Genomic DNA, 24,672 nt, shown 5'->3' with positions numbered 1-24,672 from the left:
ATGTATTGGTGCGCCGAAATTTTATTTTTAGTTTCTATTGCGAACGCGGCTCCCTTGAAAATAACCGGCGACGCCCTTGGGAGCCGCGACGCACAGGTTGAAAACCCCTGGGTTAGCTTGACTAAATGGATGTGTTCTCGAGTTTTCATTAGCTGATCTTTGAAATTCGGTAGGTAATAAATTGCACATCTGGAAAGCCGTTCATTCATGATTGTAATTAGTCCAGTGGGTAGCTTAGTTGGATGTTTTGTACTAATCCAATATCTTATAATTTTTTGAACCACACCTTCCAATACCAAATGCATGTAGTCGAGAACTACATTATCCACTAAAGAAATCCTGGTATTTGATCCAAAATAGTAGGTTGCTTATGGTAATCATGGTCGCTGTATAGTGTAAAACTTTCATGACTCCTTTATTTTGAAACAGTTGTGGGAAAACAAACCTTTCCCTCCGAAAATCCTTTAATATGACATTTGGAGCAACTATCAAAACCGTTATGGCCCTTAATGTTTAATAAAAATGCCTTAGCAGGAGCATCTGCCACTAAAGCATTCAATTTAATTTTTAATAATCGTTCACCAATAATTATTCCTTCATTAATTAATTGTATACTTTCATTTACAAAATTAGATAAATATTCATTAGATATTTTAGGCTTTGATTTTCCATGAAAAATTCTTATTAAGAATACTTTTGATTCAGGTACATTTGTGAATAATATTGTGGCCATAACTCATCTGATGTACTCTTTGATATTGGCAAACCGTCGATTCCAACATTTAAATGTAATACATCAGGTAGTTGAACATTCTTCAAGGCTAGATTTTCGATCTCGGTAGATATACCAATATTATGGTAATCTCCTCCACTTATTGGTTTAATTAAGATTGTTTTTGGTGTTTTAAGTAAAGTTTTAGCATATGCAGGTAAGTTTGAATGTCCTCTTAGGCGTAAGCCTTTTAATAACTCAGATAAAGCTTCATGGTTTATATTATATTTGATACTCTATGAACATAAAAACTGATTAAAAGGAGATAGTTCATCAGAAATATTATTGAGTTAGCTATTATGTTCTATTTCAAAAATGCACGGCTCACTATAATTATTTATACTAGCATGATCTTCATTAATATTTATATTGTCGTAACATTGATCAGGAATATCTTCAATACTAGTTATTACACATTCATTCACTATATTAATGGTATTGTTATCAAGGTGGGTAGTGTTTAATAAAGGTATTATTGTATTGGTTTCATTACGAGCTTTGGTGCGAATATGATAACCAGTGGCGGCTCGCAAGTAAATTCATTGTGGAGACTGAAAATTTAATAAAAAAAAAATGAATACAAATAATATAAAAAAACCTTTTTTTATTATTATAATTGATAGCTTTATAAAAATTATAAGAATAGATAATTTATATTATTTTATATTCTAATTCAATTCTTCTTTCTTTTTTCTTCGCAAAATCATCAATAATACTTTCCACAAATTTCGGGTCCTTTGCCATTGATTTTAATTGACACTTTTCTTCGTATGTTAACGTATTAAAACTATTTTTAAACAAAAAGTCTAGTATATCTGTTTTTTTTTTCTGTATTCCCATAGTAGAAAATATAATAAATATATGTATTTCTAGTGTAATTTATTATATTATAATTAAGTTTGTAACTTGTGTAGTTTTGTATAATACCAATAATAAATAATAATAATTTAATTACTACACGCTGCTATACAATGTCAAATAGCTAAATTTAATAATCTAATACGGACGCACGACACGCTGCAGTTTTCGTGTTTACAGAAAAATACGTGACGACCGCAATGCGAACGGCAAAAACTTTGAATGAGTCTAGTCTCAATGTACTGAATAACATCTATACAATATATGCCCGTCCTCCGCCTAGTCATGCATATGAAATTTGTATACATAATTGAGTCTTTCGGACGGCAGACTCTCGAACTAGTGACCGTCGTCGTTATCGATATATTTTTTATATTGTATTGTTATTGAATGACACTCATTATTAATGTAAAAATAGAATACAAAATATTATCAATATTAATATCGAAAACCATAATAATTATTTTCAGAATGGATATAACATAAAAATATTAAATTATAATACAATTTTTTTCAAACTTTTTTATTGCGTTCCTACTTCTTATTTTTGTGGGGAGTCGCCGTCTCAAAGACTCCCCTGACGAGCCGCCACTGATGATAACGATAACTTTTGCTAAGGCCTTTTAATTGTAATGTAGGAGCCATATTTAATGATCCAAAGTTTCCTAAATTAATAAAATTAATAACATACATAAGTATAACAAATTAGATTTTCAAACTTATTTTGTTAATACTAAAAATTAAAAAGAGTAGTACAGAATCTAAAATTATAAAGTTATTCAAATAATACTATACTTTAAATAATAAATACATAATAGAATAAATGTATTAATATTTAATACTTATCTTAAAATATTAAACAATTTAATCAAAATGTATTAGCTTATATAGGAGCTTTTAAAATGTAGACTAATAAAGTCTTTCATATAATTATTATTCTAGTAAATGCAGGTAACATAACAAAAAAAAACAATAGTTTATACCATATTAAAATAAACAATCATTTTAGAATAAAAAAATCAACAGTTTTCTCGTCATAAAATTTAAATAATAAATTGATTTAATATGAAATATGAATTTTAGATGTACCTAATATAGTTATTGTTATTATGTATAGAATTTAGGTATATATAAAGTATAAACATATATATTTTATTAACAATAAATAATAATTAGCTAAATATATGCCATAATATTACATTTTAAGTGAATAGAACCAAACAATTTCACTAAAGATTATTTTACTTATATTGTCTAGACCAAGGATGACATGCAGATTTAAACATAAAAGTCATAATTTTTGTTCTACCTACTATTTAAAATATTTTAGATTTAAATATTTTCTCAGTTTGAAAAATCAGTCACTTAAATTCTTCATACTTCAATGATAATTTTAATTTTGAAACTAAATCAATTATTATAATAATAGTGTGTAAATATTTAAACTATATTTATTGTAAGAAATATAAAAAAACATTTCAAATTATACCTAAACATTTTTTTCTAATAGATTTTCTCAATTTTATTGTATAGAAATAGAACCAACATTACAATTCCTAATTATATCCTAATTATATACATAATTATGTTAACAAATCTATAATTAAATACAAATATTATATTCAATAGTAAATAATGTTATAACTTATAAGTGTAATTATTGTGTAAATGCTTTTGTAATTAAATAAGAAGCTGATTATATTATTTAATGTGTGTATTTTTTTATATTATTTATATCATACTGACTTATTAACTTAGATAAAAAATCAATAGGTTTTGTTTTTGACACACCGATACTAGGTACTAGTTTGCCATCCCTGGTACCAACTATACAAATATGAATAGGTACTTATAATTTTTGTTAAATATTAGAACCAACATAATATAATTAAACAATAACCACAACTGTGTACGCATTGACCACAATATAATGCAATACAAATTACTAAATTACGATAGTATATAATAATTATATGAAATAAATACTAAACTTACTTGTCTCGAAATCAATGTATTGTTGATACCAAGATCTGAGTAAATCTGTTTTACACTTAACAGTTTATGAAAATAAAATAAAATTGACTTAACGGCTTAACACTGTCCTTTTGGTAATCGACTCGTCGTCGGTGTTTTCGTGATATCCGAAGGTATCGGTTGTAGGATCCCAATGTACTCCTAACACCTTCAAAGCCGTGTCTTCAGTAGGTGTAAAAGTTAATTCGATGGCCTGATCCTCAATTGGTATACACCTCAGCACAGCATCGCAGTTGCTTGCCCACTTTTTCAGCTCAAATTCACCTCGCTGTAATAAATTAACGAGGACCTTCTGCACGGCCAACAGGTCCTCAACACTATTGGCACCTGCAACTATATCATCAACATAAGTATTATAAGTTAACAGGCCCTTTGCCTGAGGAAAATCTGCACCGTCTTCTAGATCCAGCTGACGCAGGCATCGCAGCGCAAGATATGGAGCCGAGTTTACGCCATAAGTGACAGTTAACAATTGATACTCCTGCACCTCTTCTTCCGGCGACCTATGCCACAAAACATGTTGATAGACGCAATCCTGTTCGCGTACTCGGATTTGCCGATACATTTTCACAATGTCGGCAATGAAAATGTATCTGTAGAATCTACTACGAAGTAGTACATCACTAATTTCTGTTTGTAATTTTGGACCTGTACATAGACAATCGTTTAATTATCTTCCCGATGTGGACTTCGCTGAAGCGTCGAAGACAACACGAATCTTAAGTCCCTTTTCTTCGTGTTTAACCACCGCATGATGTGGTATAAAATATTTTCCCGGCACCGATGCCGGTTTCATATGACCCAAATTTATATAGTCATCCGTAAACTTACGATGGGCGGTGTATATCTCTGAATCTCTTGCTAGTCGACGTTCAAGGTTGTAGAGACGATTCAACGCCAGAGAGCGCGATGAACCTAAATCATCCGGGTTCTGACTTGTTAATGGTTCTGATAGAGCACGTACACTCGACCGAAACGGCAGTGACACCACAAACCGCCCTGAGACATCTCTGGTTGTTGACTTTTGGAACCACACCTCACATTGTTCGTCCTCTGTAGTCAGGATATTCGGAATATCTGGTTCTTCTATAGTCCAAAATTTTTGTAGCAATCCTTCTATTTCTGGCGTCGATCCTATCGAAAGCGAAACCATAGGTGATGTTGGAGATTCATCCAATGCTCCAACCACAATCCATCCGAGATGAGTGCTCATGGCGGATGGCAGACCCGTACTGTGAATAATATACGCCTTAGATTGTAGCATATGTGGGTACAAGTCGCTTCCTATTAGCATATCGATCGGCCCAGGTACATCAAACTCCGGATCGGCCAATACTAAGTGTTGATATCGGTCACGTACCGTCGTAGGTAATTTATCACTGGGTAACTGCGTTGTGATACGTGTGAGAATGATAACATTCGAAGCACAGAACTGCGGGCCTTCTGCATGAAGTGGCATAAATTGATATTGAGTGACACCTTTCACTTTCATCACTGGCTGTTGAGAAAGTCCCGTTACTTCTATTCTGCTTTTAATACGTTTTAATCCGAGTCACGTGACACATTCTGACGTGATCGCAGAAATTTGAGAACCGCTATCCAACAAGACTCGCACAGTCTGTAGCTCTCCTGAGCTGTTGCGCACGCGCACAATAGCTGTGCCTAAAATCACCGTAGTTTCCGTCCGCGCAGTACCCGAGAACTTTGCTGTATTGTCGGTAACAGACGTCTTGATTTCCTCCGTTGAACCCTCGGCCTCACTTGCCGATGTTGGCTTCGTATTTTCCAAATGCAATAACGTGCTATGTTTGCCGCCACAATTTCGGCACTTGAACGTGGATGTGCAAGATTTGGCTGGATGACCCGATTTTAAGCAAATAAAGCATATGCCGTTGTTGCTGACGAACTTCCGCCTAGCCGTGACCGGTTTTTGTTTGAATGTGAAACAACGATAAAGTGGGTGGTCATACTCACAAAACCCGCACTTTATCGTGTTATTTGACGTCGCAGCTAAAGAGTGCTTCACGGGCACGCTACCCTTGCCATTTTTAGTTGCGCTTTTACCATTGTGTTCTGTATTATCCGTCGCAGTCCCTATGTTCTTTAATATTTTACATCGCTGAGACACAAAGTCTAATAGGTGATCCAAAGTTGGTAATTGCGTATGTGAAATACTGGCTTCATATAATCTTCTGGTTTCACTATCGAGCACCCGCGCGCCGATATAAAATAACAAAAAACCCGAAATATCGTCGACACCTAATAGATAGCGGCGACATTTTCGCAGAACGTGTTAACAAAGGTAGCGAGTGCCACGGTAGACTCTTTTTTAATACAAGAAAATGCGAACAACCGATCAACGTGCGCCGTCACCAATAATCTGTTATTTTCGTATGAATTCTGCAACGCATTCCAAGCGATTTTATAATTGCATGCTGTTAGCGGAATCGACTTGATGACCGCTAAGGCCGGACCTGATAAAGAAGATTTTAAAAAATGAAAGCGCTCAATATCTGAAATTAATTGGTTGTTGTGTACCAGCGAGAAGAATAGATCGCGAAAAGAGCACCATTGGACTACGTCCCCGTCAAATTTTGGTAACTCAATTTTCGGTAATGATATGGACACGAAAATTGGTCAAATTCCGTACATGTCACTATTTAAACACTCATGACACCAAAAACACCTCCTTGACACCACTGGTCCAGCATCAGGTCAGGACACAGTCCAAACACCAATTTTCAATAAATAATTTCTACCCGGGAAAGGTTTCAGTAAATGAATTATTTTATAATGAGCCAATAGTTCTGTAAAAGTAAAGCCACTGTGTTTACAAATAAAACAAATCATTATTACAACTTATAAGCATAGGTAGTATTAAAATCTATAATAAAGATAATAAATCTCGGTATTATTTATTTTTATTTTATTTTTACCTAACCGTCATCTACCTAATAGCTTTTATTTATTTTTCTGCAACAAGTACCTATTTTATTTATATACCTACATAAAATAAAACTAATACATTTATTTAACTAACTAAAATTTGAATTATATACGTATGTACAAAATAATTATATCACTGTTAATATTGAAATGTTTTCTGTATAACATGTAAAGTAAGTAATATAGGTAATATTAGGTATTAAAACAATGATTATTGAACATAGTTCGGCTCTACCTATTGAAAGTATATTTCAGAGTGAATTGAAACTATTTACGTAAATTAAAAGTCAAAACTACAAAAACACATTTTTGGTTTTTTAGTTGGAAAGTTTCTGTGTTATTCCAAGAGAATGGATTAAGAACCCTTAGTTGTCAACACAAGGTATATTAATATATTCTACAAATATTTCACTTAACTTATTAAATTGTAGTAATTTGTTATAAAAAAATTGTATACGAGTATATAATATATTTGCATACTTACCCGTTTGTTGTATTAAATTTTATAAAAAATTGCTTCCAAGGTAGGTATAATAAACAAACTTCGTAATTACAATCGGTCATAGGAATCGAACTCCCGATATCCAACGCTGGGCCACGTAGACAAGATCGTAAATAGTACAGCTTGTAAGCGAGTGATATTGAGTCATCCTTATGTATTAACGCTTGAAACACGTCATAAAATGACTCCCAATTCTCGATATTACCCTTAAATTCAGGAAGCGGAATGGGCGGTAATCTTGACCCATTTCCACCTCCTGAGGACCCAAAGGACTGATTATGGCCTACGGTGCTTGACTGTTTTTGCAAATTTATTATTTCCTGCATTTGAGCCCTGGCGTTAAAATAATCCTTCTCAAACCCTTCACGTTCTTGTTTTTCCTTATCTGGTTCCTCGGAAATCATCTCTATCTCGCATTGTACACTATCGAATTTTTTACTAATTTGAGGTAATTCTTCTTGACGAAATTCAAACAACGCTATAGACTGCACAACTGGATCAAACTCTTTAGTGAAGTTGCGCAATCGAGTCAGTGAGACCTTGATAACACCACGTTTTCTCCTCAGTACTATCAATTGTTTTAGATTATCCTCATCCAACACCATGATTACTATATTATTTTATTTATTAACTAATCAACGTTACTATATAGTTAAGTAGGCTATCAATCAATATGATGACAGATATGAAAATATATATTACGGCAGTCTAATGCAATCGAAGATAATAAGAATAATTGAGATACAGTTATAAGTAAAATAACATGGTAATGCTATAATATTATATAATATATGATCACGTCCCAACAACAAACTGATCAAACTCCAGTATATTATAATTAATTTGATAGAATAATAATTTCACGCATCTGCATAGGTACTATATTTTATCCCCGATAATAATAATGAAAACGTATATCATCACAAACCAGAGTTATAGTATAAGACTAAAATAATAAAATAATAGCTAAATACCTCATTGTGAATATAATACGACACTTATGTAAAATATTAATATCAATATAAATAAATTATTATCGCCAAACGTTACCTTATATATTGCTATACGTTATTATTAGGGCACGGATGTTGTAGTAGTAAAAAACTACTAAAATTGATTGCAGTATTGCACTAAAAATTACAACATTTCGTTATAATTTATAGAAGTTTTATTTTAATTCTGCCAAAAAAATATATTTTTTACATTTTATATTAATAAATATTAACTAATAATCTATGCGTATTCTAAACATATTAAATATTTTAAATTTTAAACCTTATTGCATTGGACTATAAGTGTTTGTTTTAAATTTTCGAATTCGAACGCTCTTCGATTTGGAGCCAATAAGTTCTTATACCTCGAAAAACTTCGTTCTACGTCGGTCGATGTAAGTGGAGCGTATTTAAAATAAGCTATATCGTTTATTGTTAAGTCTTCTGGTAAACCATCGAAACATTTTCCTTGACCAGTGAGTGTATCATTTATTTTAATAATAGTTTCAAATCCGATATTCTTTTCAATAACTTTCTTGAATTTTTCATGGACTGAAATTCCGATTTCACAAAATATATTTTCTAATTTATTTTGAACCTTTTTAATTATTCCAATATCTTCAACTATCGGAAGTCCTTGATTTTCTAATTTTAAAATCGCGTCCGGCAAAAATCCGTAGTTCGAGTGAATAAATACTAAATCAGCTGAAGTTGAAATCTGGGTAAAAATATTTTGTGAAACTTTTATTGAAACAGCTTCGTCAGGATCAAGTTCTTGCACGACACTTTTTACCTCATTAAAATGTTTACAATAGTATGAAGCAGCCTCAAGCCATGTGACCCAGCGTGTGATAATAGGTTGTGGTGGTAATGGTGTACCTGGTACTTTATTTTTAAAAAGAATAGTTCGGCTTGGTGCTTTTAAAAATATTTGTTTAATTTTAGCAATGAGTTTATCTATTTCTGGAAATTTTCCTCGTATGTCTTCTGCAACTCGATGTATACCATGGGCTAAGCAGGTGACGTGGATCATTTTTGAATACAGTGCTTTAATTGTAGTCCCTGCTTTTATCATATATGGAGCTGCATCACTAAGAAACAGAAGGACGTCGTCATGACGAATGCCATCGGACCAAAGAAGGAACATTGATTTATCGAATAATTTTGTTATTGTTGAATAATTTGCTTTATCGAGAATTTCTGTGTTTAATAAATACACTTTTCCGGGTTGGTCTATTTGAAGTGTTCCAATCACAACATTAGCCACATATCTTCCATTAACATCTGTGGTCTCATCAATTGAGACCCAAATTTTATTTCCCTTTATATTGTCTCTTATTTTATTTAAAGTGTCGGAGTACACCTCATCTACGTAATTTTTGCGTAACGTAGATTCACTCGGAATGTCTCTATTCGTATATGTTTCCAAAAATAAACGAAATTCTGAATTATTAATTTTATGCAACGGAATATTGGCGGATAACATGGCCTTACACAAGTTTTTAGAAAATGATGATTTTTTTGTAAATGTTGTTACCTGAAGTTGTGATGTAGACATTTTGGTGGTATTTTGTCGATTAACCGCCCGCTGATGCTTTGCAGTTTCAATATGGTGTGTAATTGTATACCTCCGTTCAGCATTTACTTTTGTTTCGCACAATTTACAGAAAAGTACAGATTCATCACATGAAAACACATTCTCACCAAATTCTAATACGTATTTTTTTAAAACAATGGAATTAGTTGGCCTTATTTTTGGCATATTTACAGAATAATAACAGAACACGATAGCTCAAAATTCACGGAGTGACTGAATAACAGATTATAAAAGTCAAACAGTCACATTTCACAAAATTATTATCTTCATATTATCGAAATAAAGATAATAAAAATAATAAAGTAATAAATTATTACTATATACCTATATTGGAAATATTTAAGATTATCTTATCTATAAGACTGCTGAGTTTCGAATATAACTAAAATAGTAGTATAAAATGATTAAATTCAACAAAATTGCAATAAAATTCCAAAAATTTCAAAAATTGCAAAAAATTGCACTTAAAACTTTTAGATTTGAATTCGTACTTACATGAAACGTATTTAAAACTTACTTACTTAGCAATAAATTGGAAAGGTAGAAGAAAAGTTGCAAATGCAACAACATCCGTGTCCTAGTTATTATACATCTATCACGTCGAGGTCACCAAAATGTACGGACTGGGAGCGTAATATATTAATACGCGCGCCCGGTTATCTAAACTACTTCGTGCGCTGCACTCACACACCGACCGACCTGTGTAAATGTGTATATATAATATATGTATAGCGACTCAAAGGAAGTGGACGGGGTCGCCGAGCAAGACCAACGAGTGCTAAACTCTGTTCCAAAAGAGAACAATCATTTTGGCCGACCGGTTTTCGTCGGTCGCAGCGCATCTCCCACCAATTACCTGTAAGCGGGTGGTCGAGCGCCGCGTGGTGGAGTGCGTGCGATCACGGGTGCTGCTCTGCGCGATTCTGTGGGTGCGTGCGTCGTGCGTAGGATTGTGGCTCCTATGCGTGCGTGCGTCATGCGTAACGCGGGACTATATCGTTAAAAAACCAAGGAAAAAAGTCACCCTTATTTATTTATTCCACGGTTTTTTAGTGTTTACGTGTAGGTGCCAGGTGCAGAGCACATATACATTACGCTTTGTCTGTTGTTTGACTTCTACGGAGTACGACCTATTTTTCTACCTCTACGGCTGTGCACAGTATTTTGTATTTTTTACATTTTTTATTTTTTTAAACTATGGAGAACATGGAATCTCCAAAAAACCGGAATCCTCAAGGAAAGGTAAATATTCACTATTCAATTATTATTTGATAATATTATTTAGATGATGTCGTATTGCATGCAGAGTTGGTCATTAGTCGAATAAAAAATTATTCTTTATTCATTTATTTTTCATTTGATTAGTCTAGATTTCTTTTCATTTATCATAGATATTAATATAACAAGGTTATGAAATTTTAACTACAAAATAACTGTAATTTTACGAGTTAAACAAATTCCGTAAAAATCAACATTGGATTTTTAAATGGTAACACCTATATTTAATACCAAATAATTATAATACTATTTTTTTAAGAACTTCTGAGTTTGAATTTTTTATTACGATTCAATAGATTTTAAGATACGTCAAATTCAAAATAGAATATAGGAAAATCATTTTGTGGTTGTTTACACTTGTCCTTCTTAATTTTTTGTCAATCATAAAAAACAATAATCTTTGAATCGGAGTAATAAAGACGGATTATAAACACTTATTAGTCGTTACATTACACACATAGATAATAAATATATCGATAGGAGATAACGTCTAATCGGTGAGAATGAAATAATAGTATTATACGTAATTATAACGGAAAACGATAAACATAAATAAATAAATAACATTTTAAAACAGGTATCTAAATGCTTTTAAATTTTAAATAACGATAAATAAAAAAATTGTATAACGTTTTAATTATGAATAACGATAAACACACAAGTTGAATAACGTTTAAATTTTGAATAATGATAAACTCAAAATTTGTATAACGTTTTGATTGTAAATAACGTAAGCAAAATTTTTTTTTCAAATGCAAGCCCTGGTTGTAACTTATCACTGTAATCACTGTAAATACTTGAAATTTTCACCAAATGTTTATAAGTAGATAGAAAAAGGGGATTCTGGAGCCGCAACCCGCAACCCGCAACCGCAACCCGCAACCCACAACCCGCAACCGCCGCAACCGCATCCCGCCGCCGCCGCAACCGCAACCCGCCGCCGCCGCAACCGCAACCGGCCGCCGACGCCCGATCGCGTACGTGCGCGACTTGTATTATTGTTATCATACAACCAGTTATCATTTGTTATCAGTTATCACATGTTATCCGTTATCATTTGTTATCAGTTATCACATGTTATCAGTTATAATTTGTTATCACATGGTATAATATACGTGCGTGATATATATTTAATCATTTATCATACATTTAATCAGTTATCAAGTATTATTACTTTTTATCATATATTATTATTTTGCCGCCAACCACAAACGGATATCGATTAAATATCAATATTCAAACACATTTCTTAGCGAAAACTATTATTATTGAAAAACGCCATAGCCCACAAGAAGCATTAGTTCTTCATAACGTATATTTACATTAGTATCCCTGATTCAAACACAATAGCGTTTTGTCCAATATCGATATGCCCAAACACAACCAGTTAGGTTAATGTGTTGAAATTTAAAGAATGTATTGATACTTAATAGCATAGACACATATCATGTCATTAGCAAACGACACACATCCGCCAACATTTAGTACCACCGATAAACATATTATAATAATATAAAGAATGTATTGATACTTGGACATATTAAGGACTTCCACCACCTGGCAGACTATAATTAATTAATACATATTATTCCCACCAGAATTATATACAAATGCAGTTTGGCTCAGTCTGCCCTCAGTTTGCCTGCAGCCGTCCAAGTGTCCTGCACAGTGTTTTTACAGTGTTCAAAAATTTTCAGCAAAAATATTAAACATGGCTAAGAATTTAATCGACTGTAACACATTCTTTATCGGCAACGATGTTTACATACATATAGGCTTAGATCCAGAATTTTTATTTAATTGTGTTGTTTTATTTCAAGTAAGACTCAGTGCGTGAACATGAATGTTGAGTTGTTTAAATCTTTAAATGCGGTTCTTAATATTAAACTTTTCACGTACGTCGCACGTAATGTTAAAGGAATTTAAATTGATAAGAATTGAGGAATGCAACGGTATCAATATTCTGTCAATCTATTGTTTGCAGCAAGAGCAGGAAATTAAGTTGACCAAGGAAAATACCCAAATTATTTTGCGATTGAGGGATGCGATGGAAGAAGATATTCAGAAGAAAATTATGCACGTCCGACCCGCTGCGTTGCTCCAGGTCTGTAAGATTTCGATGTTTCTTGGGAAAGAAATGCCGTTACCCAAAGACACAAACATAAATGATGTTGAAGATTATTTGGACCACATCGAGATAAAGAAATTGAAAGACAATATTCCAGTCACAGGTACTTGCTTAATAGCAGATTTGACGGTTAAAGCACTCATTCAATTGGCAAGAGGATGGTTATATTCATCGTCTGAAACCGAGGTAATACGATTATATTTTTACATAATATTGTATACTAAAGCAAATATTTTTTTTTTTTTTTATAGTCTGAAGACAACCGACCGAGGACAAGGGCATTCGTAGCGCGTGAAAGAACAAGACGTAGATTAAGTTATCAGAAATAATGTATGTAATATTTTATTTGTAATAGAATCAGAAAAAAAAAATGTATATTATTATATTTTAATATGCCAAATAATTAAACAGCAATAAATTTTTAAAAAAAAAAAACTTTTTTTTTATTTATTTATTTTCTACAAACTATTTACAATTTCCATACAAAAATCGTCTAGAAAGATAGTAGAGTCAATGATTGAAAATGTGCGGCGGCAGACGCATTAGGACATCCAATAGCAAAATAATATGGTTTTACATTAACAATTTATAACGAATACTAGCACATATTAGGATCTGTCGCCACACATTAAGGTATTATAAAGAATGTATTAATGGCAGACGCATTAGCACATCCAATAGCAAAATAATATGGTTTTATATTGACAATTTATAACGAATACTAGGGCATATTAGGATCTGTCGCCACACATTAAGGTATTATAAAGAATGTATTAGTGGCAGACGCATTAGCACATCCAATAGCCATCTAATTAAATGTATAGAATTTATTGATACTAGTACATATTAGAGTCTGCCGCCGAACATTATAGCAAACGACACACATCTGCCAACACATTCGAATGTATAAATGTATTTATACTTCTTAATTTGTTTGTAATATTCCAGATTGTCGTTAAGGTATACATTAATGCTAAAGTCTAGCAATTATACCACCAAAAATGTAAAGAATGTACTAGATTTAATGTATTGATACTTAATAGCATGAATATTATATATAATGAATCAATTTAAGAGCCTGACCGAAAGAGCCGACAGCTCTTCAGTGTTTCTCCAGCCTTATAGCTCTTCGCACCACAGCCGTTCTCGCGCTCCGTGTTTAAAACGTTTTTTATTCAGTGTTCTTCATTTCTCGTATACTTTTAATCATGGCCGGTTCAATCGCTAACATGAAAGCAATTTACCAGAAGAAGAATTTTACATATATTCCACCAACACCGCCTGCAGAGCTCATCGACTATAGCAATTTCATTCTCGTCTTCACCGAGCGTAAATTTTTGAATGTAGGACTTGATCCTGCAGATAAATTTAACACCATAGTACAAGTCATCACTCCTTCGAGATATGTAAATATATCATCTGATTTTCTAAGACGTATATTCTCACTTATGGGGAACATTCTATCTTTTATACTCGACCTACCTCAAAAATACAATCGAAATTTATTTCTGGAAACAGAAATTATTTCACTATCTAGTATGGTGTATAAAGGGGAAAATATGCTTGTCATCGAATCAAAAACACAAGCTGGATGTCGAGTATTGCTAAATCGTGCAGATTTAATGAAATTACAATATATGGAGGAGAGTATTTTCGAAACGTTCGCACGAAAGTCAGCCATCATACGTCCAGTTGTATTAAGGCAATTTGAAATTATTGGAAATTATATAGACCGGGAATTTACCAATGTGCAATCGCCACCGAAAACAGTTGACGAAATGATAATTTTTATTAAAAACCTTCAGACCGATCAAATCATCAAGAATATTGACTTAAATTTTGTTAGTCAGCTGAAAATGTGTGCAGCACGGAAATTAGCTGAACAATGGTCTCAACGATGGAGCGGAGGAATGTCACCAGAGGTAATTAAATCTTAATACTAGCTCTATTAAATAGTTATTTAATTTTTATTATTTTTAGTTAATCGTTAACCCCATTTCGCCATTGTCGCCGATGACATCGTCATCGTATTCGCCGTCCATGTCCAATCACATAATTTTGGCTCCGAAAAAATATTCATCACCGTCCCCTCAATATACCGATGACACCGATGCGCAGCCGCCGCCGACCAAACCATGGGATATAACGCCGCGACAATTATTCTCACAGTCTTTTTTCGATGGTGAATGTTCGCAGATCAATCTTACGCAGGCAACATATCCAGCAAGCTCCACAGTTGACGAGAACGATGGACCAATTAATGTGGTAATATACATATATTTAATTTTATTATATTTATATTGACAGATTATAATTATTTAGTTTATCAATCAGAATGATGCTCCTACCAGTCTGCCATCATTATCATCATTACCGGTGCTCATAGACAATCATTCTACAGGACACGATTCGGACGAGTACCCCCTATGGTATAATAACCGTATAAAATCTACGGGCCCTGCTGTTGACGAAAACGACGGTCCATCGTCTTTCAACCACTCGCCATCTATTCTCGACTTCACAGGTGGCAAGCCCATGAAAAAATCAACTAAGCGAAGCGTAAAACGTAAACTGTGAATAATATTTGTGAAATAATGTTGTGTAAAATAAAAACAGGCATGATATTCAAAAAAAAGTTTTTTTTATTTATTAGAAAATAAGGTATAAAAATAAGGTATTAATAATAATAATTACAAGGTCTAAAATTATAAGAGTTATAATATACAAGGTTTACAATTTTCTAACATCTCCACTAAACGGATTGTAAGTTATAATCTGATCATGTAGTATTAAACAATAAGCTGCAGTCTTTTCTGGAATAACTGTGTCTGTTTCAAAGTCTATTCGTAGGTCTACGGTCGATGATTTAACGTTATCATTCTGGTACGACAAATCAACAACGACGATTGGAGTATAAGTTTGAAAAACATGTTTTGATAACAATGGTTCACAATAATCTCTTTCGTAATACGATTTTTGAAAGTCTGTATAAGCTTTGTAAAGTATGCTGGTGGTATTATTTTTAAAATCAGCTCGAAAGTCTTCATATGGATACACTTCAGAGTTTAAGTGTACCTTAAGATTTTTTAGTTGACAGTGATCAAATCGACCAGCGTCAGTTTCGATATTGTTTTTTCTACCTGTTTGTAATCCGAACAAAACAAATCTAGGTTTTTCGAGCAAAGTGCTAGACTTAACAGTCCACGAATGCGATGTATTTCTAGGGAGTACTGGATACTCGCATAGATCCCAGGTTCTGAACGCACACGATAGTGTTTTACGAGAATCTAATACTTTCAATAACTTTAATTTTTCTTTATCACTGACTTTGATAATAGGCATCTTCCAAGTCACCTTAGTCAGTTCAATTGTAATTTTTTTATTTTTCTCAACGTGTTCGGTGGCTCCGGCATCCACAACACGTATTGCATCCAAATCAGTAGACGAACGATTTAAAATTAGTTGTTGATTGCAATTGAGTAAAATTTTTTTATAATCTTCACAAAATCCGAATAAATGTTTTAGAGGTATGCATCCGGTAAATACATTGCCGGTCATAAAATTTTTATTATCTTCACCGTCCATTGCCGAGTCCCAAGCACAGTTGTCTAATGTATTCATTTCATTTGGAGTATAGGAGCAGAACGCTTTCAAGCAAGACGACACTCCGGGTGATTTTAATTTTTGTATCTCTATTCCATTTATTTCATATCACATCTCAGAGAATAAAAATGCCAATCCATTATTTGAAAAACGTACGTCTCCAGCAGCATCGGTAGGTTTGTTTACTTTACCCTCGATGAAAATATAACTTTCACACGGCAAAGTGTAAGAATCCATGTTCTGAACATTAATTCTAATTTCTTCATTGTATGATAGAGCGGTGCTTGAATACGGTGTGAACGAATGATATTGCATTTGTGTTATTTTACAATCGTCGACATAGTCGGCCGTCACGTCTAAATATGAGTCATCCATCATTGTAAAGAACGAAGAAAATTTAAATTATTTTTTGTGAGCTTGATATTTTTCGGTTTAGATGTAGACTTCTTAACGGCAGACGGTAAACTGATAGGTTTTTTGATTGTAGTTCTTTTTATATTAAATTTTAGTGCCATATCCACGCGTTATTTGTAAACGAATTGTGATAGGCTCACCACGCAGATTAATCAGACAATCGTCCTGATCTTTTAGCGCGATATTTACTTTAGTTATTGAAGTCGTATTAAGACCATAAAAAACTGGATGCCTAGGTACCTCAACGATTTTATATCCCACAGATACAGTAGGATAAAACTCGTGTATGAACTGGCTCGGTACTCCGTCACAGAATGAGCCGATGATTAGATTACACTCTACTTTTATACAGTTTATTTTCATTATGTTGACAATATTTTCAGATTCATGACTAGCACCGGTAGTGTATAGCACATTTCTAAACCCTAACAATTTAGCTATGCTATTCTCGATTCCAAAATCAACGTTATGACTGCACGATATTATACACTTTAATGTTCTGCTGTTTGTTTTTAATTCAAACATACTGACATAGTCAGGCATCATTTTTTGTATAATTGTCTCTAACTGATCCAACTCATACGTCCCCGTAGGTATAATTACGTACTCAATTTCATTGATCAAATTACGGAAGGCAATAGTATTGCAACCAGGTTCTATGTTTGGTATAGAATTATTTGTCTGTAAACTCAAAAGACAAATCTGTGCAGTATTTTCTACTTCCAACGGTGGAAAGATCTCGCATGACAACTCGCTCGAGTTTCCGTTTAACGTCAATGTGAACATGATAAAAACTTTAAACACAAGTGTCCACAGTTTGTAGTATTATATTTCTGCTCTTTGCTGTAATTGAAATGTATGTCACACCCGTGAAAATATTTTTGTACTTCTAATGGTGGAACCAAATTCCCAAAACTGTCGTAATATATGACTTTTTTTCCGATTTTTTTATACGCTACCCAATGCGTTCCTGATCCGTTTACTGTATCCAAGTTAATAATCGCTGATTCTAGGCGTTTAGGACGTCTAGATAACCTATCTCTGGTAAACACACCGACGAAATGAGGTATTTTCATCATGCGAGCATATTTTATAAGTTCGTAATCGTACAACGCTCTACTGGGTAACGTGGCAATTAGTTTTTTGACTTTCTATATTTTTTCGCTATTACACTCCCACCACTTTTTTGTGGTGTTTCTATTTTGTATGAGTTGCCTTTATACGGAGTGAGATAAAGCCCTTTGCCTAAATGCGATGGAGTGTTTCTATTAAATTCATTAGCAACCTTCACAACGTTGGCTACGCCTCCAGTCAGGGCTCCCAGAGCTGACAACCCGGTGAAAATCGGTATGAGTGGTAACACACCGCCTTTTTTCGGAATATTTATTGTTCGTGGAACTTTTGTCTTCTTAGTTTTAAATGTTTTTCGTGCAACAGCTAAACATTTTTTGGTCAATTTCAACAAGTTTTTTTCACCCATATTTTTCTTGATAACATTTTTGACTGCTTTAATCGCCACTTTGTATCCACAACCTCCACCGATTTTTCGTTTTGCCTTCATGGCAGTAGTCACGCCCCAAGCTACAGCTTTTTCTTTTAAACTAGAATCTTTTGACTTGAACCTGTCCCAGGCTCTTTGTTCTAATATATGGTCAGCTTCGTTACGATCTGTGATAGAGTTACTACGCTCGTATGCTATGTCGTGGTCTCTACAAGCAGAGTCCAGTAGGTTTATACCTTTATCACCTCGAGCTAATCGTTTTTTCAAATTTGTACCAGGCCCGCAGTATTGATAACCTACAAAGAAATATTATTATTATTATTATGATAATATCGGATTCGCTATTCTAGACTTACCAGGCACGTGAAGCTCGATCGGCAGTTTGTTTATAAGTGTGTTGATGAGACCACCGCCTTTATTCTTGTTGCTTCTTCGAGCGGGTGACATTGTGTACTGATCTCATTCTTGTAGGTACATAGATATTTATAATGAAATTCATCAAGCAAAAAATAAAACTAACAGTTGAAAACGTAGATCCACCTACTTCGTTTCAAAATCATAGACATGGATCGCTCCTTCCTAATACGATACGTGCACTCGTTGTAGGACCTTCCGGTTGTGGAAAAACGAATTTAATCTTTACTTTATTAACAAATATAAACGGAATAAGATTTCATAATGTTTACATATACTCTAAAACATTGGATCAGCCTAAATACAAAATGCTTGGAGATATTTTATCGGGCACTGATGTTGGATTATTTACGTTCTATGAAAATGAGCAAGTTATTGAACCTGAGAAATCTTTACCAAACTCTGTATTTATTTTCTACGATATTATTACTGAAAACCAAAAGATTGCAAGAACTTACTTCTCCAGAGGTCGTCATAATTTAATTGATGTATTCTATCTGGCTCAGAGTTATTCAAAAGTCCCAAAACAACTTTTGCGCGATAACGCTAATTTTATTGTATTATTCAAACAAGATGAGACTAATTTAAAACATGTATACAATGAACATTGCTCTGGTGATATGTCATACTCAGAGTTTAAAGACTTTTGCACTTCATGTTGGCGTCTGGGGAGATTTGAGTTTATCGTGATAAACAAAGACTGTGAACGTGACAACGGTCGATATCGTCATGGATTTGACACATTTGTCGTTATATAAAGTATTGTCATTGTGGAAATGATTCATTCACAGTCATGGCTGCTAGCGGTGAAGTACTCGGAGAACTGATTAAAGCCAAAGAAAATATCAAACGCAAGTATATCGCATTAAAAAGTGGAAAAGCAGATATTCATTCACTAGTATCAGAGTCGTTAAGTCCGATTATCGAACCATTGAAACAAAATATTAATAAAACAACATTTCAAACTCCACCCACACAGCAAGACATTGATATTCAAGATTCTCAATATTTTAACGACACAGGCGATTCGAAAGCTTTTGAAATAAGCGACTGGTATAAATCTTACGATATAGACAAAACGTATGGACCTAAAGTACAAAAAAATGGAAAAGTAGTTTTAGGTAAAAAAGAAATTAAACTCATTGACAATTCGCTGACTATTGATGATGTATCGTACACACTAACACAAGGACTTGGTAATTTAATATTTTCAAAATATCCAAAATTATACACCAAAAATGATTTAAAAGCATACAAGTCTATATTAACTCAAACATCGGCGCATCTAAAAGCGGACGGGAGAAAAATTAAACAAGGTGGAAACAAATATCATGATATAATCCAAAATTTGTTTCAATCGGGCACAGGCTTATCTATGAAGCTACAAAAACATAATTTAGTATACTGGAACGACCCTAACGAGCTAGTCGAAAGATTGCAGTTACTATTGGCGTCAAAGGCAGCTGGTAATACAGGTGTTTCAAACGAAATACTTTCGATTTTCGAAGAATTACACGAAGCAGGGTTAATAAATCGTATTCCAAATGTCTAAACGCGAAATCGCAGTCGAATTACACAAACCGGCAAGAAAAAATTATACACGGCGTAGAGTTAATGTTTATGGCAAAAACGATCTATGGCAGGCAGATTTAGTCGAAATGATACCGTATTCGAAAAAAAATAATGGCTATAAATATATTCTATGTGTCATAGACTGTTTTACAAAGTTTGCCTGGGCCATAGCATTAAAATCTAAAACTGGTAAAGAAGTTTCCAAAGCAATGTCTACTATACTGCTTAAACGCACACCAAAACTATTACAGCTCGATAATGGTAAAGAATTTTACAATTCTACATTTGATGCGTTGATGGAGAAGCACAACATACATAAATATTCGACTTATAGTACTATGAAAGCTTGTATAGTAGAACGTTTCAACCGTACATTAAAAGAAAAAATGTATAGAGAGTTTACAGCACGAGGATCGCACAAATGGATTTCTATTCTACCGTCGTTGATCAACGAATATAATAATTCAAAACATAGAACAATAGGCATGACACCGGTGCAAGCTGATACAAATCCAACATCTGTGATGATAAAGCAACGTAAAATAATTAAACGAAAAAATAAATTTAACATAGGCGATAATGTCCGTATAAGCACATATAAAGGTGTGTTTACAAAAGGTTATTTGCCGAGCTGGTCTACAGAAATATTCAAAATTGTTAAAATTAATGAAACGTTACCTACTACTTATCAGCTACAAGATTATAGTGGAAAACCGATTGCTGGTTGCTTTTATTCAGAAGAAATATTGAAAACAAACTATCCAAATGACTTTTTAGTTGAAAAAATTATACGTAAGAAGGGGGATCAAATTTTTGTCAAATGGCTCGGGTTCGATAATACACACAATAGATAAATACAAGTGACATTAGAAAATAGTGTCAGTCGAGCTACAGACATAAACGTGTTTGCTAGTTCTCAGTCTGGTGAAACAAATAAAATTATTTCAAATCTCGAACAGTCGATCAAATCGTTTTCGTCTAAATTAGATAAAATCGAGTATTTACTCGAAGAAAATCATAATACCTGCTATACTCACTCGTGTTAATACTATTATAAAGATAAGCCATAATGTCTTCGGCCATCTTGGACATGCAATGCGTTCTTGGCGTAAACAATAAATATATGATTAAAGAAATGTCTATAGTAGACATAGAAACATGGGCGACTCAACACTGGGTTTTTAAAAATTCAAAATGTATGCAAGACAACAAAAGTCGAAAGACTAATAAGTGGCTTGAACGCAATTATCATCAACTAGCTATAGAATTTGGTGATGTCGAGTACGAAGAAGTCGGCAATATATTGAATTCATTAAAATTCAGATGTATTTACGTCAAAGGCGAACAGAAAAAACAAGTTCTTATGGAGTATATACCACACGTCGCACTCATCAACATTGAAGACTTGGGCTGCCCTCGTTTGGATCAAATATGTGATGACGAAACTTTACCTTGTTGTATTTTTCATATGGAATTTAATCCTAAACAATGTACATTTTATAAAGTTTTTGCTATAAGAAAATGGTTTATAAATAATTCTTAAAAATATAACAATAATAATATTTTAACATTGTTTTTTATTTTACATAGGTAACCTAATATTTCCAATAAATGGTTATAGATAACATTAATATATATATATATAAAAATTATTCAAGTGATATATTTTACAATTACAATACATAACAAAAAAAAAAAAACATAGTATTTAATTATTTTGACATGCATTCCCTTAGAAGTAATCTCATTAAATCTTTATCCGATTCCTCCCACTCACGCCCAGCAACGTCTACAGTAAACTCATGATCTGGCCAATCAACAATCTGCTCGTTATCATCCCTATAAAATTATAAATATAAGTAAAATAATTTGAAAAATATAGAATAATTTAAAAACTTACTCTAAACTATAATGACCGTGAGCCAGTGTATGTATTTTATCGTCTAGCACCACTCTTTTGTCATCGTAGTTGTTGTATGTCAATTTATTTGTTTTGATTGTAATTAGCTGGTGTTTGAATGAGCGAATGGATAAATTTTCTGTATATTTATCAAGACTTTCATCTCCGAACAAACACTTAACATGATCCTCCAACGTCATATGGTTTTTAACCACATGCTGTCTTACACCCTTCGCCTTGATCTGCTCTCTCACCACATCCTCTTCTCCTGTATATATGTTGTACGCGTATGATTTTGCACTTAGTGCACAAAACTCTGTCATTATATGTCCTTTTGCTTCATCAGAGAAAAACCCGGGCACCTTCTTCCTAGCTGTAGTGTAGCACGGATGGATAGGAGGCAAGTCTGACGTGTCTAATCTATCCATCAAGTTGGGATTCTCAATCAAGTCTTTGTAAAAATCTTCAGTTTTAATATGGTATACCAACGAATCTGAAATAATAATTAATATATATATATATATAAATTAAGTTTATACTTCAAATTAGTTATAATATGTTTACCAGTATCAGTATACATAAGTTTGATATTATCACCATAGTGCTTCTGCATTACGTTGTAGTGATAATCGTACATCATCGTCTTGGAAATGTCAAGAACAGCAAATCCTATACAAAATATGTTAATAAATGTAAAATAGAAAATTTAAAGTATATTTACCAATATATATAGGCTTATCAAATTTGATTATTTTGTTTTCTAGTGCCACCGCGTTCAGGTTTTCGTTATAGTTGGTAGCATGTTTAAATGTCGTCTTATTAATAAGTTTTTGTAATCGTCTCTCACACGACACCAACTCCATCTTCATTTCCTTTCTTTTCGATTGCATAGTCTTCCCTGAAAAAAGAAACTGTTGGTAATATAATTAAATTTATTGTAATTGTATTATTGTTTTTAGTATTATATTTGAATTATCGTTTTCCACTATTATTAATATTATATTTTTATTATTGTGTATTTGATTATTACCTACAGTATAATTGTGTTTTTATGATTTTAAATATTCTTATTAGGTACTTTTGTCTCAAAAAATATTGTTAGGATTTGACGAAAATTTTTCTGTAACAAAAATTTCGTAGTGACAAACAACACCAATTCACCGCAGTCGCAATACAACACTACAGCTACAGCGCCTTGGCCTTACTAATTAGTAATTAGTAGTTGCTAAAGCAGCCGCAGGCTTCCTCGCGTTTCGGTAATCGTAAAAGCCCGGCAACGTCTTCGTGAAACGTCGTGTACCAAGGTGGGGGAAATTTGGCCTTGGTACTGCCGCAGCCGTCAGTCGTATGCGCAAAAGTGACCGTTCTCTTTTGGAACAGAGAATAATATGTGGGTGGTGTGTGTATGTGTGTATATTTGTTGGTGTGTAAACTTAAATGCTAAACAGATATAGGTAACTATAGTAAAAATGGTAACGCAAATTGGAGATATGATAAAAAATAAAGTATAATAAGTAATAAACAATTACGGCCCTTTTGGCCCAACAGAAAAAATGTATAAAATATGATATGAAATCGCCGGTTCGATACAACTAATAATAAATATAATAATATTATACAGCTAAGTATAAAATATAATAATGTATAATAAAATTGCAATAGACACAACTTTAAAAAATATAAATAACTAATAATTTAAAACTCATAAATTTGTCGGTGCACTGCTGGCCAGCCGCTACCAGACAGTTATATAATAATTGAACACACACAAACAATAAAATAAATATAAAATAAGTGGCGATTCGCGCCCACGCAATAATAATAAAAATATGTAAAATATGTGGTGATTCGCGCCCACGCAATATATTAAATAAGTTGCGATTTGCGCCTGCGATAAATATTATACAAAAAAGGTGGCGATTCGCGCCTGCACAATATATTATACAAAAAAGGTGGCGATTCGCGCCTGCACAATATATTATATAAAAAAGGTGGCGATTCGCGCCTTCACATTATATGGTTCGCGTCGTAAAAATGTAACGAACCTTTACCGGTCTTAGTACGACGACTTAGTACGAGGGAGACTGTACAAAATTACGGCGGCTGTGTTAACCTGCATGCATCGGCGAACCGGTACGACGGCAGATAACACGCCGTCGTA

At 33.3% G+C, this 24,672-nt stretch overlaps 5 protein-coding genes and 1 pseudogene across 5 annotated transcripts; 2 read left to right on the top strand and 4 right to left on the bottom strand.

The window, feature by feature from the left end:
* Positions 1-4,334: 4,334 nt before the first annotated feature.
* Positions 4,335-5,156, bottom strand: LOC132926218 (uncharacterized). Its single transcript, XM_060990558.1, has one exon. It carries the CDS (start codon positions 5,154-5,156, stop codon positions 4,335-4,337), a length of 822 nt encoding a protein of 273 aa, XP_060846541.1.
* Positions 5,157-12,690: 7,534 nt separating this feature from the next.
* Positions 12,691-13,436, top strand: LOC132926217 (uncharacterized; annotated as a pseudogene).
* Positions 13,437-14,315: 879 nt separating this feature from the next.
* On the top strand, positions 14,316-15,063 carry LOC132927645 (uncharacterized). Its single transcript, XM_060992224.1, has one exon. It carries the CDS (start codon positions 14,316-14,318, stop codon positions 15,042-15,044), a length of 729 nt encoding a protein of 242 aa, XP_060848207.1. The 3' UTR covers positions 15,045-15,063.
* A 774-nt stretch (positions 15,064-15,837) lies between these two features.
* On the bottom strand, positions 15,838-17,088 carry LOC132926216 (uncharacterized). The gene is made up of 2 exons (XM_060990556.1): positions 16,902-17,088; positions 15,838-16,799 (listed from the first exon to the last, which is right to left on the bottom strand). Exons 1-2 carry the CDS (start codon positions 17,086-17,088, stop codon positions 15,838-15,840), a joined length of 1,149 nt encoding a protein of 382 aa, XP_060846539.1.
* A 1,171-nt stretch (positions 17,089-18,259) lies between these two features.
* Positions 18,260-19,072, bottom strand: LOC132926215 (uncharacterized). Its single transcript, XM_060990555.1, has 2 exons — positions 18,982-19,072; positions 18,260-18,921 (listed from the first exon to the last, which is right to left on the bottom strand). Exons 1-2 carry the CDS (start codon positions 19,070-19,072, stop codon positions 18,260-18,262), a joined length of 753 nt encoding a protein of 250 aa, XP_060846538.1.
* A 3,251-nt stretch (positions 19,073-22,323) lies between these two features.
* Positions 22,324-23,401, bottom strand: LOC132927643 (uncharacterized). The gene is made up of 4 exons (XM_060992223.1): positions 23,233-23,401; positions 23,076-23,180; positions 22,512-23,004; positions 22,324-22,450 (listed from the first exon to the last, which is right to left on the bottom strand). Exons 1-4 carry the CDS (start codon positions 23,399-23,401, stop codon positions 22,324-22,326), a joined length of 894 nt encoding a protein of 297 aa, XP_060848206.1.
* Between the last annotated feature and the right edge of the window lie 1,271 nt (positions 23,402-24,672).

The sequence above is a fragment of the Rhopalosiphum padi genome, chromosome 3 (genome assembly GCF_020882245.1).
Source record: "Rhopalosiphum padi isolate XX-2018 chromosome 3, ASM2088224v1, whole genome shotgun sequence".
NCBI classification, from domain to species: domain Eukaryota; kingdom Metazoa; phylum Arthropoda; class Insecta; order Hemiptera; family Aphididae; genus Rhopalosiphum; species Rhopalosiphum padi.
The sequence above is the reverse complement of the archived record's forward strand: the minus strand, read 5'-3'. Positions and strand labels throughout refer to the sequence as shown.